General features: G+C 40.2%; 1 protein-coding gene across 11 annotated transcripts in view; it reads right to left on the bottom strand.

The window, feature by feature from the left end:
* RUNX1T1 (RUNX1 partner transcriptional co-repressor 1) overlaps positions 1 to 16,936 on the bottom strand; it is a 121,212-nt gene that overhangs the window by 46,807 nt on the left and 57,469 nt on the right. For 8 of the 11 annotated variants that reach the window (XM_062604575.1, XM_062604571.1, XM_062604569.1 and 5 more), the window contains 3 exons: positions 6,497 to 6,634; positions 2,593 to 2,834; positions 798 to 887 (listed from right to left, as the gene is read on the bottom strand). In XM_062604575.1, coding sequence (XP_062460559.1) covers positions 798 to 887; positions 2,593 to 2,834; positions 6,497 to 6,611 — 447 coding nt within the window. In that variant the 5' untranslated portion in view covers positions 6,612 to 6,634. Of the gene's footprint in view, positions 1 to 797; positions 888 to 2,592; positions 2,835 to 6,496; positions 6,635 to 6,894; positions 7,363 to 7,616; positions 8,648 to 8,679; positions 8,711 to 16,936 lie in introns of those variants that run through there. The other 3 variants (XM_062604576.1, XM_062604573.1, XM_062604577.1) reach the window with 3 other exon arrangements.

Genomic DNA, 16,936 nt, shown 5'->3' with positions numbered 1-16,936 from the left:
AAAAAAAATATGGGAGTAATAAATACCTTATCTCTAGAAAATTCATCTCCACAGCACAACCATAACAGAATACAACATCCTCTGAGAAAGCAACATTGACTGTTCAAAGGTCATGGCAGTTCAGAGGAGGTAGTTACTGACAGGTGAGAGACAGAATAACTTCCTGACTTCAGAGAAGATTTTGCTTCCCTGATTCCTATTTTGCACATCATGTGTTGCATTTTTTGTTTTTTAATGAGACTTTAATTTCTAATAATAGGTGCATAAGCATAAAACACATGGACAGAGTCACCAGCCTCCTTAAGACACCACATTTGTACTGATGGCTGGAATCTAAAGAAATACTTGTCTTCTCCTTGCATGGCAGAGTGTCACAATCTCATTGTGTACTAATAATGATCAGCAGCACCTTAAAAAAGGGCTGGTAGCAGGAATTCCTGACATCCCCTTAGTCTGAATCACACAAAGTTTGCAAAACTCTAGCTTTTTGCAAGCACATGAAATTATTATATTTATAACCAAGTCTCAAGACTTAGTTTGTAAAAGCTGCTATACCTACAAACTAAAAATATAAAACAAACAACAGTGATTATAGAATTAGGGAACCGACAGGTCCTGTACCAAAAATGGTCCCAACCATACACTCAAACGCAGTTCCATGCACAAAGCTATGGAAAGGAACCCGTAAACGTTATTCATTTTCCTGACTCTCTTAAAAAGAAAAACTGTAACACACATCTGTGACCTAGCAACAAAATGGTTTGAAATATTTTCCAGATCACTGAACTGTGCAATACCTTTAAAAATGGGATGACAAAAGGTCGCAGTGGGAAGTTAGTAGCTTCTTGCAGTTTGGAATGAAATTCTTCAATTGTCAAAGTAGAATTCTGTTGAGAAAAAAAATTCTGTCTTGGTGACAAAATAATGAAAACACTTAGCAAGAGAAACAGTAACCAAAGCACTCTCAAACTGCTTAATAACTCATTCTTGATACTGATAAGAGGATAAAGAAAAGCATGCCACATATTAAATTATTACCTTATTAAAATACTCAAAGGAAATCACCAGCATTTCAGCCATTCAGCGCCTGTTGCTTAGAGTAGTTTAAGCTCTCAGGTGCTAGGCATGGAAATGCTTTTACATTTCAAACATCAGTTAAAGCTGCTTTTCCCAACAATTTTTTTTATTTCCTATTGAAGCCTCTTGTAATTTTGTTCCCAGTGCAGAAGTGGTAATTAGCATGCACACATGAAAAAATCACACTTATTTTTTGAGGAGGAAAACTGCACTTTGCCTCTTGTACTTACGAAGAGGATCATTTATAATGTTCTAGGCTACATAGGAAAGTTATTACTTTGAAGCTGAGGGCATAACCATGAAGACCACATGCTTCATAGGGTTGACCAAGGGAATAACATGATATGTGGACATTCCCAAGGAAAAGATGCCAATTTGCTCCTCAGAGCTCAGATGAAAGTAGAAATCAACTGTAATTAACAGTGGGCAAGCACTTTTGATCTGAAAATCAAGGGCAAATAGATCTCCTAAAGCCACCATTAGTTTCTTTACTAGTTCCCCTTTCCACAGAGAACCATGTGAAAAGCCAAACCACATAAAAAAGGCATTTTGGGTATGAAAACAAATGAAGAGTAGGACTTACTGAAGTTACACTGCCTACATTAAACCTTTTGACACCGACTCAAATGAAGGGGTACCCACTGCTGCCACATAGGTTTTGTGAAGATACAAGTGGAGAACGCCTGAGCCCTAGTACTCAACAGCACTGGCAGTCTTTGCTTCAAATTAAGTCAGTGGCAACTGCAGTTGCTCAGAACATACGTAAATTAGAGCACCACAACAGCATTTTTCCTGGTATGTCCAATTACTGCTGGACGAGATACATGAGAGACAGCAACATCTGGCGGAGAGAGGACTTTTCTGGGAAAAAAAAGAATCCTGGGCCAGATTCACAACAATTTGCCTGTAAAACAGCAGCCCAACTTGACAGAGTGGGTAAGAAAAAGCTGAAATTTTCATTCAGCCGTACAATCACGTAGAGGTAACCTTTTAGATAGGGTGACTTAAGTAGCAGTAAGCACCACCAGGTCCCTCCTTGTTGGGTTCAATGAATACTGAGAAAAGGTTTTCCACTGTGTAACCACAGTCCAGACATATATTAGGCTTATTCATCTTTTTAACCAGTATTCTACCACTATATATGTAGGGCACTCTCCTTTTCACAGCCAACTAGGAAGGCAAGCCAAACCATATTTTACTACATTATATATTTCAGGGATGTCTATATTAGGGGTGTTGCCAGTATAGAATGAAAACCCTTTCGCACCATTACAACAGAATATATACTGGCAAAAAAAGTCAAGTCTATATCTGACTGGGAATAACTGTCACTTATGGGAAGATAGACAAGTTACAAGTTAGCTCCAGCAGCAAGAGCCAGTGCTTCGTTCTCACGTTTGGTATGATATATGCAGCGTTTATGACCCACTCTTTCATGTAATAAACATGCCAAGCATAGAGAGGGAAAAGGAGAGAAAAATATCACAATTAGTGTATCATTAGTTGTTTGCTTACCACAAGTCCTAGCACAAGGGTACGCACTCTCTCCCCAATCTCTGGTGAAATGTCATTGCCAAACTGCTGTAAGGTTGTAAGAAATCTCTTCAGTTTGCTGAGTTGCCTAGCTCCACAAGCTGGCGGTAACTGCTGGTTAGCCAGAGAAGAGGAAGAAGAAGAGGATGGCCCATTGCTAAAGCCATTAGGAGGAGATGGAGCTCCATTTAACGCTGTTGGTGAATGGCTAGTGCCATTGGTTACTGAAAGAAAAAGAAAAGGGAGGACAAAATAGAGAGGGGTGTGAGAAAAGAGAGAAAGACAGAGAGGGAAATCCATCAGCTTATGTTTTCCGTGCTTGTCCTCAAAATTAATTAAGTTGAACAATCAAAGATAATTAGCCTTTTGACAGAGCAACACTCTGCAGTTTCTATTTCTTTCCCAGTAGCTGGTACTGAACCATATATGGATTGGAAGTAAAAGCAGCTGCCGCTCACACACCCCCATCAAAATGCTCCTGCACCTGGAAAGCATCATTTGGATGCCACCCTTTTTTCAGAGGGTTTTAAAAAGAGAAGGAAGGAAATGGAAAGAGCATGAGAGCATGTATGACTGAAGACAAAAAAATTCCTCCTTGGGGTAGAAAAAAATGTGCAGACATATTTCATGAAGCCTCAGTTTATCTCTGAATATTTTTACTTGTGTTTCGTACACACAACTGACAGCTGTGTTTATAAAACAGGACTTTCACGTTTTAACCTTACACCACCCAATGAGAAGGTTATTTTTTTCAGATACAGATTTCCTAGCTGCTAACATATGGAGCACACAAAGTTGTTTGTGCAGGTACAAATGGTGCCATGCTCACTGTGGCCTGAAGCCTCGCAGCTAGAGCATGAAACTAGACTTCTGAAGACTTCTCGAAGACCATGAGCAAATCACTGTTTTCATGTGCCAATACTGTACCTCTAAAAGGATAAGAAAGCATTCCCCTCCTGTTGCAAGGTTGCTGTGAGAACAACTGTTTGAAGTACTAAATGTTCAAAATTTATGGCAATGAGATTCATGCAGACATACTGAAGACAACAGACAGTTTTTGGCAGCCATTTCAGTTTGATTCTCATCCACACTCCAGAAGAGAGCAGAGAATCAAACTGAGGACATCCTTTTCCACCCAGGCTACTTGGAATAGCAACAGCCAAACAAACTGTTGAGCTGTTGTTTGAGTCTGACTCGCCAAAATGACAGCAATGGGCACACAGCACACGACTGCACCCAGTAGCAACCAGCACCATGCTCAGCAGCCACTGCCCTAGAGAAATCTGCCAATTTCTTTTTGAGAACTCACTCAGAACCCATCCCAGAAAGACATTAAAAATCAGGAATTTGTCTACTATAAAAAATGCATAGGAGTAAGCCTAAGTTGCTTCCTATTTAAAAGCATAACCATGGCGAGCTAGCAACTTAAAGAACTTTCAATGTTGCTTAATGACCAGCCGCTCTGAAGCCACACATCCCAATTTTTGTCACTTTCTTTATCAGTCATCTTTATTGTTAGACAGCAAGTCCCTTTTGAGGGTGCACACCTATTACTAGATTTAGATCACTACCCTATTACCCAATTTAAACCACTACTGCAATACTTTTGAAGGAGCTTTTGTCCTAATGACTGAAGTGCCCTTCTGAAGCACCACAGGAAAAGCTATCTATTTCTATAGATATCTAGTTTCTGCTTGTGTTTTAACCTAGTTTTTGGTTACCTATTCTAGCTGCATGGGCTAGGGAGAACAAGAAGTAGAAAAACTAGAAAGAAGCTGGTCTCAGCAAGTTCAGCTCCACGTGTAGCTCCAAGCACTGCCGTACAGTGAGGTATCTGAGTAAACAAATACATTGTGACTGCAAGGAACCTGCACAGCCCAAAGTCATCATATCATGAGCTTAGTAAATGAGGACTGGGAAGAATAAGACTGTGTCCTCTAGCCTGACAGCACCCAACAACTCAGCCACTGGTAAGGGGCTGCTCTCAGCAGAGAGTCTGGGGGTGCAATCAAAAAAGCACAGAACAGGAGAGTTCGTTACCTTGGATGGATATGAAGAGGAGAAAGGAAGGTAAAATTTCTCCCACAACAAAAGAAATAAAGAAATATTCCCCAAATGCTGCTTCTCTAGAATTTTTTTTTTTAATAGCCCACTACATATTAGTAATTTTCTCTCCTTCTTTGTAACGTCTGAACTTGCCAACTGCCAAAGATCTACATAATTTCTCAAACAAAACCACATCATTAATAAAACAGAATTTAGCATTTAAAATTTCAAACTAGAATATGTCAAGAGTTTTTAATAGTCTAAATCAAAGAAAATAAGCATATTCTGGACCAGAAAACAAGTATGATCTTCCTGGCCTACAGGCATTCCCACTGTCGCAATAATAAATGTAACAGACACTCCAACAGAAGTACTATTTACTGTACAAGCTGTAACCACTAAAGACAAACTCCAAAATCTGACAGGGTAAAAAAAAGGCAATTAAAACTAGACTTTTTTAGATAGTCTTTATATAAACAGCCCCAAAAATCCAGCTATGGTTCACACGCCTTTCCAAAGTGCAGAACCCAATCATAAACATCCAGAAATCTTGTGAGTTACATTGAGGATTATAAAAGTGATTAAAGAAGAACACTGCCCTATTCCTTTCATGACTGCCAAAGATAACCCTGAACCTTGATGCAAAGTGCATCACATTTGAAAGCTCTCTCTAAGAAACCCACCATGCAAAAACCTAGAAACAATTTAACTTTAGACCAGAGCAGCTCCTAGGATGATTCAGGTGCTGGAGGCTAAGCAAAACAGCCAAATCTATGCAGGATCAGGGTCACTGGGTTAAATTTGAGTTTACACAAATAGCTGGCACAAATCCTCCTCAGTATTTAAGTTGGATGTAAATCGTTAGGACAGGGTTCCCTGGGAGAAGTAGTACAAGAGCCTCCAGCTGGACTTCTGCATAGAGGTGAATTTTAAATAAGGCATTTAGCAGACAGAAAAGGACTAAACAGACATAGGCAAGACAAATAGAAGATGCTGCCTTCATTCTGTTTAGGCATATGTATTCTACGGTTCTAAAAATGTTTTATTTAAAATGTGAAATGTAAACACATTCTCATGTTTATACTATTACAAGGCAGTATAAAAGAAACCAAAAAATTTGCAGCTAAATCTTGGTAAGAGAAATGTGGATCATTTCATGGCTGTGAAAAGAATAGTCCAGACAACATGCCAGATTCAGATCTCAGTTACACTGATACGAATGCAGAGTAATTCCGTCAAGACTACTTGAGTTTCTTGTATGTTTACATCAATAAACTGAGACAGAGATGCAGCCCCAAGTGGTCACAGGTTAAAAATCTCTAGATAAAACAATAAAAAGCTTTTATTTTGGGGGTTATATCAATATTAACTAGACATTACATAGCATTTAAATCAGAATTCTTCAATCATAAGTGGGATGAAGTTTGTTTTTTTCATTATCCTCCACTTTAAAAACATAAGCAACCCCACCCCCCAAAGTTTCTCTACAGAAGGGAAAAGGGTCCTTTAAACAACAGAATGGCATAAAAAAGAAGGGTTTCTGTACTTCTCACAGAAGGACTGATCTGAGCATTAACTACATGGGAAAGCATTGCTCACTGTTCTTTAACTCTGTGGCCAAGTTATCAACGAAATAACACAACTCTTGAGCTGAATATTTTAATAACTTAAAGATGCACTAACCTGTTGCAATCTTAGATTTGCTTAATTACTTTATTGTAATTAATATAACTAAATGCTGCTCCCACCATATCATGCACATTTCCCTTCACATATTTTGCTTCCTTATAGAGAGAATAGAAAGAGTATGAAAGAAAAGGAAGAAAATAAGTCTAATTACACGTTGTGGGCGTGAATGAACTGGTTCTTGGAGCTCCTTGGGTTGTGGGAGGAGGTGGCATGGCTGGAGGCGTCAGCCTGGATTGTGTCTTCACATCCACAGGTGAGTCTGGCATTGTGGAATGCTTCTCAGTGCGATCTGCAACACACACCACAGGAACACACTGGTTTATTCCCCCAAGCACACCCCCTCTGACAAAAAATTAAAAGCTAATGCAAAAAGTGAGCCATTTCAGCATCTGCTGCAAAAGATTACACCTGATTATCTGCTCCAGTGTGATCTTCCCAAATTACATCATCTAAACCTTACTTAAGAAGGTATAACACAGATGGCAAGACCTCATTTGTAGTGGTGCTGCATTGTCTTTTGTTTTCATTTCTAGCATGTGCAGATGCTACCTCTCAAGCACTCCTGGAGCTGCAATAATGCCACCTCCCTTCAAGGCTCTCATGTTAGCCAGGAGGAAAAAACAGATGAAGAGACAGGAAGGTAATAAATCCCCTTACAACAACTCTTTGAGAATTAAAACCTGAAGATCTCTAGTACAGATGAGAAGTTGGGTAGGATATTGGTTGAAGCCAGCTCTCTCCACGTCTCTTCTTCGTAACACCTGCTACCCTCTCCATCACTTCTCTTTGTAATCATGGAGAGATACTTATGTTAAATACCGCGTGCCTCCTGGATCACTTTACTACCCTGCCCTTGGATATTCTTACATACACCAGAAAAATAAACACAACACGCCAAAATGGTATGTCAGTCATCACACATACATACCACTCAGGGTTTTTTAAAGCATCTAAGTTTGCACCATCACACATTAAGAACAACTTTCATGTTCAAAACCTGCAAATAGAAACTTACATCCCCAGGAAAATAAAGGGGGGGGGGGGGGAGAGAAAAATGTAGAAAACCTAACAGTTCTCTTGCAACTAAAGATCTTGAGATGGAAGATACTTGATATGGAAGCTATAGAAGTATCTTCTTTTGCCAACACCTTTATGGTCACCTCTGTGTTAGAATTTTTAAAATCTCACCCAAACCCTTATGTTTCATTTATCAAGAATGAGTAAAACCTGACAACATTTACCAACTGAAAGCAAAATTAAGGCTTCCTTACTCATGTCAGGTGTTCAGTAAGCCATCGTGAGTAAAGATGAGTAAGATCAAGTTTAGCTTTTTATGAGCATTCAGTTAAATTCTTCCATCCCTTCTTGGGGGATCAGGGTTCTTTATTTTACACTGTCCTACACAAGTCTGCCTGAACTCCATTAAACTATTTTGCAAAGCAAGGAAGTATCGCTGCTAATGGGCAAGCATGTAAGTCTGTGGGTTTTAATTCAAGACAATAGCAAAGCCCACCATATGCTACAAATTCTATCACTCCACTTCGTGATGTGCTTCTTGTTCTTACTAACAACGTAAAAACTTCAACTAAACAATCCTAACTAAAATTTGCCCTGAGAGACATTAAGAGAAACAAAACGCAATACACACATTTAACAAAGGAAGGGTATGTTTAAAAGAGCCTCAAAACACTCTAATTATCAGAACAGTTACTTATCAGAAAGTAAAAAAACAACCAAACAAAAAAAAAACCCTACCACAGAAATTAACAACACATAATTAATAGATATCAATATTTAGCTCCCTGAAACTGAGGAAAGTGAGGAAGTATGTCTCAGAGGTACAGTGTGTCAGGTACTGCAATTATAAAAGCCATCGTCATCCTTTGTTGAAGTGCCTACAGATGCTTTAGTTCGCAGTTAAAGGGAGTAATTTAATGTAGAATTTAGAGGCAAGTTTGGGGAAGATGAGCAGTGAAACACTCCCAGAACAGAATGAGGGGAACACAGATAAAGTATTACAGGATCTTTAGTGTGGATCTAAGGTTAGTAAACCTCAGCTGTGTAGGGAACAGTATCCAAAATGATTAGCTTAAATATTAAGGCTGCTACACGGGTGAGATTTGATCTGCAAATCAAGCAACAGTAAGTTATTACATGCTGGAAAACAAAATCAAGTTTTTAAACATATTCTATACAAATATCCGTTCTATATCATTACATTAAAAGAGTTAAATCTATATCTTTAATAAGTCATTCATTTAATATAAAGAACTGTGAAAACTCATCTTGAAATGTTAATTGCTTCCTTAATAGCCGAATTCATCTTCCACTCACCTCAACCAACCTCAGCAACAAGGGAATAAATAGCTTTCAGCTCATGTTGCAACAGAGGGAAAGAGGCACAGCAGTGAGCCCAAGCCCTCCTAAATAAAGGCAAATATTTCTGCCATGCCAAGAAAGGAGAGAGAAAGGGAGGCTTGCCAGAGCTGTTGGGGAGATAACAGTGGGAACTGCTGGTCCATCTGGTTTTCATTCTGCTAACACTCACATTGAACTGTTAAGGAAGGCAGTCCAGGTACACAGATTTGAAGCATGTGGGAGCGCAGACACAGGCACAGAGGAGATGGAGGTGGGTGGAAGAAGGAGTGAGAGAAATCAAGCTCCTCTAACAGTCTGCTGCTCGCAGTGAGCAGGCACAGCCTGTATCCTCCAGTTCAGCTGTTGATAACTAAAACCGATCCCCAAGTATGTAACCAACCACAAGGTTCCTGCTCCTCTCCCTTTGCTACATTTCAAAGTTCGGATTGGAGGGGGGAGCCATTCCCCAAAAGCTGGCAATGTTTTGTTACTTAAATTGAACACCGTAGGGGGAATTAGTGTGTTGGTTTTGCCCTCCAATTTCAGACTGCCATTCTACTGTGATCCAACTGGTTTCTACTCCTCAAACAGTGTCTGCCGCTCCATTTGCAGACTGCTGAAATTATCCTGTACTTCTCATACAAATCTAATGACATTAGGTTTGACTTTCTCAATTACACATTTCTTTGAACTCCTGAGTGGTAAAAATAAAACCCCAAACTCTACAGCCACTTACCTCTGTTTAACCTCTCTCCCCACCCTGCAAAGCCCCAAACCCCACTCTGCTACTATAGGAGCGTGAGGCGGACAGATTTATCTCTGGTTGTAAGTTCCCCAGGTCTGCCTTCTGTAATGAGATATAAGGCTCCTCTCAAGCACACCTCAAAACACTTCTAACCAGGGTACAAGATTATCTTGTCAGAGCACAGACTCTCCTTGGGTGGGTGGGGAGAGGGCTTTTGAAGTAGTACAGTGCAAAATGTAAAGTTCTTCCAGGTTCTTGGAAGACAGCGACACCAACACACCACCCAGAACAGCCTTTACATCCCACTTTTCCACCTTCCTTAATAGCAAAAGTCCTGCAGGAGCCATTGTGCTCTTACAGATGCTATTGACCTGTTTCCTGCCTCTACAGCTGGCTCCAAAACCTCCATGGGAGCTATGGAGCTGGAAATATCTGCCCACAGTAGCTCTGCACCCACAGCCGTCCCACCACCCACAATCCCAGAGAACCTCAGCAGCAATGTTTGTAAGACATAGGTCTCTCAGGGGATAGAGTGGTGATGATAGTACAAAGCACTGCCAATGCTGGTAAAAGCGTTACTAGTTCTTGTGATCTGAACTCCTAAAACTTGTAGTGTCTGATACTTAGCCTAGAGCTCCAGCTTCTACAAATCATTATTTATTTTTAAAACAAACAAACAAACAAAACCCCCCAAAATATAACAAACCCAGTTTGATGATATGACAGCTAAAGGCAAAACACTATTTAAATTGTATTCACAAGCCAAGTTTCCCCATAACCATATTATTCTATGATGGTTTTTAAGTACAGACATTTTTCATACAAACTCCCAGTGGCTATCCTACTATCTGTATATTCAGTGAGGGTTTGGGAGACAAAGAAAGAATCCCTCAAGGGGAAAACATCTTTACATGTGAAAACCTGCCTGTGCAACACTTCATGTACATTTGCTCCAGTTTTATAATACAGAAGCATATACACTGCACTTTGCCTGAAATTTGGAAGAACTTTAAGGAAAAGTATGTCTTAAAATTGCTTAGTGTCTTGAATTCACCAACATTTTTATGCTTTCCTGCCAAACCAAGCTCCCCATTTACACAGAGTTCTCTTTTTTTCCTGTTGGACTCTGACATTTCAAACAATAATCCTGAACAAGCAGGGACACACCAGAAAGTTTCATCCAAGCAGTACCCCACAGCACACACATTTCAGAGCGCAGGCTGTGTATACAAAGAGAGTAACTTCTTTGAGGTGCAAAGATTTCTTCCGCTGAACCCTTCTAAACAGTGACAGACTTGCACTCCTTAGCCCAGTTCGGATCAAATGGGGCTGAAAACAGAGGTCCTCCAAACCAGATGAAAAAGGAGACATCTGCAATTCATTCTGCAGTGTTCGCTGCAATCAATTCAGGATGGAGATAGATGGTGAAATAATGGTCTAGTCCTAATCCATACACACAACCCACTGGTGCAGTGAGAGACTTAAAATAAATTCAGAAAATATGTTTCAAGTATGCAGAGATCTACTGCATTTGCTTTGGATTATGTTTTTTTTTATTTAAAGAAAAAAAAAACCCACCAAACATTTTGAAATATAAATTCTTGAATCTCCCTTACAGCGCAGAGTGAAGAACTGTGATTTTACCACAGAAGTATTTTGCTTCGTTTTAAATTAAAGAACATTGTAAAACCAACTTTCAATTATGATATTTTTTCAGTGGATTTCTTGGTTCATGAAACTACACTGTTCTTGTCATTCATTCAGTTTTTATGGCAGGAGTTATATTTATCACTATATTTAGCTTTTAGGTGAACACTGATACTTGCTGTATGCACAGCCAGCTTCTGAAGACAAACAAGGAAGAGACAAAGTAGAACATGCAGGAGCAGGGTCAAAGAGAGATGTGTATGTATTCAAACTGATTTACTTTACTTCCTGTACCCTAAAAGATTTAGTCCCTTTTTAAACAAGGCAGTCTTTCATATATGGCAACATTTCAACTCACATGGAACCCTTCCAAGTCTAACGCATCAAGCAAAGCTGATGTATGGAACAAAATATGGAATATATAAATACTTTACTGATACCGTTTCAATAGCCAATTCAATGTCAAGCATTTCTAGGAGTGGTGTGTTTTCAATTTCCTTTTTTAAATGAAAAAAAGTATGGTATAATATGCTGTGGCATTTATTTTACTTTTAGTTAGTGCAAACAGTTCCAGATGTATATTCAGGCATGAAAGATTCTTAAAAGACGCTCTATATTGATTGTACAGTACTTACCACTTCTGTGCCAACACGTTCAAAATAAAAATAAAAACTGCCAAATTAAAAGAGCCCATTGTCTTGTTTCCTTTAAACTCACAGCAAGAACAAACCCTCGTATGACACACAGGATTAGAACCTGCCTCCACCATCCCAATTTATACAAATGGAGATCTAAATCTGTGGGACTTCATATTGATTATGGTTACTTAGATGGCATTGTACTAATTTTGATTATTTTGAGAGGGATAGCAAGGAATCTGCAAGCAGGTAACTGCAGAGTCACACTAGTGACGAACTGGGAGTCAGGAACCCACAAGTCCCCCTAAGAGGACAAATTACATAGCTCTCTCATCCATAACCATAATGCTATCACACTACAATCACTAATCTAAAGTCCCTCCTTCAGGTTTGGCCAAGCCATGCAGCACTGTTACAAGGCAGTGCTTGTGGAGACCCACAGTTCCTGACTCTCAGACCTGTCACTACACAGAGCAGGACAATACTACGAGGTATCTGCCTTGGCTGAAAAGGCCTCATACAATATGACCCTTGTATATATGGTAAAGCCTACCTACCCTGTGCACTGCATGACATTTGGACAACAATGCTGCAGACCCTCTCCCAGCCAAGCATGCCTGGGACTTGTTTGAGACCGGTCCAGTCTTCATTCCATTCATCTCTTGGCCCTTTTGACTTTTTTTAAAGAATAAACAAGGACCTAAACATAATGGCTGTTTTTCTGCTATAAACAAATGATCTCAAACAGGCATAACACAGACATAACTTTCTGTCAGCACCAGATGCAGTCACATTATTGGCCTAGAAAGAAAACATCACCCAGCTTTCAGCTCCCCAGTGGACAACTTTTACTCCCTAGATGATCTGCAGAAGGGCAGTATCAGAAAGCAGCTCAGACACTCTGACTCTGTCTTTTGTCACAAAACATTATGCCTGCAAGCTTTATCCACCAGGAATGAGCATGTGTGTGGGGCAAGCGGTGGACATACATAGCAGTTTTCAAGACAACATGTCACTGCCCCTTTAGCGCACAGGGCATGAAGCTCACATACTGAAGATGACCCCTTTGCAAAAGGCAATCACAACTGCAGTCTTATCTTGGTTCTCCTCTACTCAGATAGTTAACAGTTCATATCACCAGCTATTCTTCAGATAAATGAACAGCACACTCAATTTGCCCATTTCTTCTCATCTAATATGCAGGATCTGGAGGAAATTCTGCATCATGGGAGTTCACTGAAGTTATCTCAGGCCAAGTTATCAGAGCTTTCTTCAGATGTGCTAAAAAAAGCCTTGAGAATAATGCAATCTCTACCCTGCCTCGCAAAAGCTGAATGGGATGTTTGTGCTACTCTCTCCTGGTTTTGGTGGGAAGACCTTGTGGGTACACTGGAGGGAAAGGATGCCATCCAGAGTGACCCTGACACACTTGAGAGGTAGAACAGGGCAAACCTCAGGAAGTTCAACCAAGCCAAGTCCTGCACCTTGGGTGGGGGCAATCCCAGGCACAGCTACAGGTTGGGCAAAGAAGAGAATCAGAGAAGCCCTGAGGAGAAGGACTTGGGGGTGCTGGTTGATGAGAAACTTAACATGAGCTGGCAGTGTGCACTCGGAGCCCAGAAAGCCAACCGTATCCTGGGCTGCATCAAAAGGAGCATGACCAGCAGGTCGAAGGAGGTGATCCTGCCCCTCTACTCCGCTCTTGTGAGACCTCACTTGGAGTATTGTGTGCAGTTCTGGTGTCCTCAACATAAAAAGGACATGGAACTGTTGGAACAAGTCCAGAGGAGGGCCATGAGGATGATCAGGGGGCTGGAGCACCACCCGTATGAAGACAGGCTGAGAAAGTTGGGGCTGTTCAGCCTGGAGAAGAGAAGGCTGTGTGGAGACCTCATAGCAGCCTTCCAGTATCTGAAGGGGGGCTATAGGGATGCTGGAGAGGGACTCTTCATTAGGGACTGTAGTGACAGGACAAGAGGTGATGGATTTAAACAGGGAAAGTTTAGGCTAGATATAAAGAAGTTTTTTACTGTGAGGCTGGTGAGGCACTGGAACAGGTTTCCCAAAGCAGTCATTCCTGGCAGTGTTCAAGGCTGGGCTGGACAGAGTCTTGGGCAACATGGTCTAGTGAAGGTGTCCCTGCCCAAGGCAGGGGGGTTGGAACTGGATGATCTTAAGGTCCTTTCCAATCCTAGCTATTCTATAATCCTATGTAAAGCAGGTGAAATGGCAGAGAATGCTTTGCATTATGTTCTTCATCCTTGTCTGGTCCTACCATCATGAAAACAAACTAAAACCGCAGAAGCACTTTCTTTTGTTTCAGGTCTCTAGGCTGAGAGGTTCTGACTGGCAAAACAATGTGTCCCATGCTCATGGATAGCAGCTGAAGGCAGACAGTTGGACTTACTATAAAATAAGGAGGGCATTATATCAGTCTCAGAATTGAGACAAAAATGTTATGGCTTGGCTTTCTCCTGAAAGAAAGAAAGAAAGAAACTTGTCTTGCCATATCATTTCATTTTAAAAGATGAAAAAAAAATAGAAAAATGGTATTTTTCCTTTTAGTTAGATATTAGGAAGAAGTTCTTTACTGAGAGGGTGGTAAGCCACTGTAACAGGCTGCACAGAGAAGCTGTGGATGCCACTAGATGAGCTTTAAGGTCCCTTCCAACCCAAACCATTCTGTGACTCAAAGATTTGACATGTTTTGACAGTTTCAAAAAATATCATAAATTCACTTTCAGTCTTTAATAATTAAAAACTGATGCTTGGCAGAATTGTACCTTTTTCAAATGCCTCTCTTCTCCTTCCCCCTTCCTGACTTTACAGATTTGACCATGTAAAATCGCTTGAACATACAACAGAATACAGGGAGAAGAACACATTCTAAATCTAAATCTAATACCAACATAATGTTTTATAAAATACTTTAACAAGAACAGACAAGCAAAATAAGGGCCAAGTGTGGCATCTGCCTTAAGTTTCCATAAACCCCCAGAATACAAAGTCTACAAGTTCACTTGCCGTGGCGGAATACATATCAGTTGGTCTGTAACAAAGGCAAAGATAATGCAGATTTATTCTAAATATCCTACAAAGCATCATGAAAATGCCTCTATGTATGCATAATTAATGCAGTTAATAAGCAAATAGTCCCACAATCAGTATCAAAATACTGTTTTCCTGTTTACATTGTTTTCTGGATCTTTTCTACTTCATTTTATTGACAAGCTACTTAACTAAGAACCTTATGTTTTGATTGGCTGTCTTTCACATGACAGGAACTATTACTGCTACTCCAAACTAACTCACTAAATGTTGAGGCCCAAGTGAAGTTAAAAAGAGCTGCTCACCACCTCCAGCACGAAGAACCAGAGGACAAACAGCACAACTGCTGGCCAAACCCATTCCCTGTCCTCCCCACCATGAGCTATAAAGATGACAACCCCTCCACATTAGCAATCACTCCTTTCATTTCTCCTATATTTCCAGAGGAAACTACTGGGGTGTTTTCAGATGCAGCTTCCCAAAGGCTCCCTGACCAGTAGTTAACTTCCTTTTTGTACCATCTTCACTGGAAGACCTACCCTTGTCAGGATTGCATGCAATTTGACTATTAACTACAGATGAAGTTAGACGACTGACACATAAGAAACCCAAATGCCATTAGCAACAAACTGGTACTGTTGACATGCTCTTACCATACTCAACCCCACATAGCACATATCCTTCCCACCAGAAGTAAGAATATTTTCTCTCTCGATGCCATTACAATTCCCAAACTTGATCTCCAGAGCATATTTTTATTTTTAACCCAAAGTTTGTACAGTCCTAAATTAACGGTAGTTTGTTATACACTACTAAAAAAGGTCTGAAGTGAAATAAGTACAAACTCCCTTATTATTTAATGCACTAACATAAAGTATAAAGCCTAGCTGTACCCATTTTCAAGAAGTCCTAAGAGAATACTGATAGCAGTGTTCCATTAGATTTAACTAGAACTGAAGTCTCCAATACAGACTAGATAAAATAATCTAAAATAACTTAGTTGCAGGACACCTTCAGGTACTAAATTATTCCACCAGCAAAAAAGTTATTGTGGCTGCACTTTATAAAGACATCGCTTATAAACCTGCCAGTCCTTTAGGGTCAAAAAGAATCAAACATGGGTTCTACCATCTAACACAGACAGCTAAATTAGCAGACTAGATTTCCCATATAATCAGTGAAAAGAACAGTTATAGCCTCTAATTTCTTAATTCCTATGGCTGCTAAATCAGACGGTATGAATATTCCCATTTAGATATAGGCTCTTTGCCTCATGAGAACCAGAGGTATTCAGACTGCTCTGGCAGCATGGCTCGTGTACACAAGAATTGGTGATCCCCTGTCACCAGGCATACTGACTCCTTGGTTTCTATTCAGTCAACCAAGACCACCAATGAAATCCACCGATGAAAAATACATAATGAAACCTATTTTGCCCAGAAATCCTCATTCATGTGCTACCACTGTTACTTACTGCCACTCCCAGCAACAGAAGAATCCAACTATAGGCTTTTCCCCTATCTCGCTACTGATAATCTTCAAGTAGAGCAATTTATTACCCTAATAAGTGCTTCTGCATTTGTGGAAATGCACACTATTGAAGACTACAATTTCACATCATCGGATGATGCCATTAAAGACATCTTGTGTTAACGTGAGTGACTGTCTAGACAGAATGTAAGAAAATTTTCATCATGAGGTAACATTATTTAGTGACAAATAAGCTCACAAGCAAAACAAATGTTACCATTAGCAAAAACAAAAGCATATTTCAAATAAGTGTCTGGCCTAATATATCACATGTTAACAGGGAATAACGTAAGCATGTAAAGGAAGAGCGAAAGGAAGAAACTTGCGTGTGTTATGTAAAACCAGACTAACAAATACAAAACCAGAGTAAACCCCTTTCTAAAACCAGTGAATTCACACAAATTCACCTACAAATTCACCTTGGCACAAGAAACCCCAGAGTGCTGTCCTCTTGCCCCACGGTGCTGTGTGTCATTCAGAAGGATCTGGACAGGCTGGATCAATGGACATAGAGGAACCTTTTAAAGTACAACAAAGGCAAGTGCAGGATCCTGCACCTGGGGAGGAATCACACGTGTACCAGTACAGGCTGGGGGCTGACCTTTTGGAAAACAGCTCTGCAGAG

Source organism: Pezoporus occidentalis, unplaced genomic scaffold (assembly GCF_034315485.1).
Source record: "Pezoporus occidentalis ecotype Australia unplaced genomic scaffold, CSIRO_AGI_Poc_V1 ctg87, whole genome shotgun sequence".
Taxonomy (NCBI): Eukaryota; Metazoa; Chordata; class Aves; order Psittaciformes; family Psittacidae; genus Pezoporus; species Pezoporus occidentalis.
Note: the sequence above shows the minus strand (reverse complement) of the source record. Positions and strands in the feature narration are given on the sequence as shown.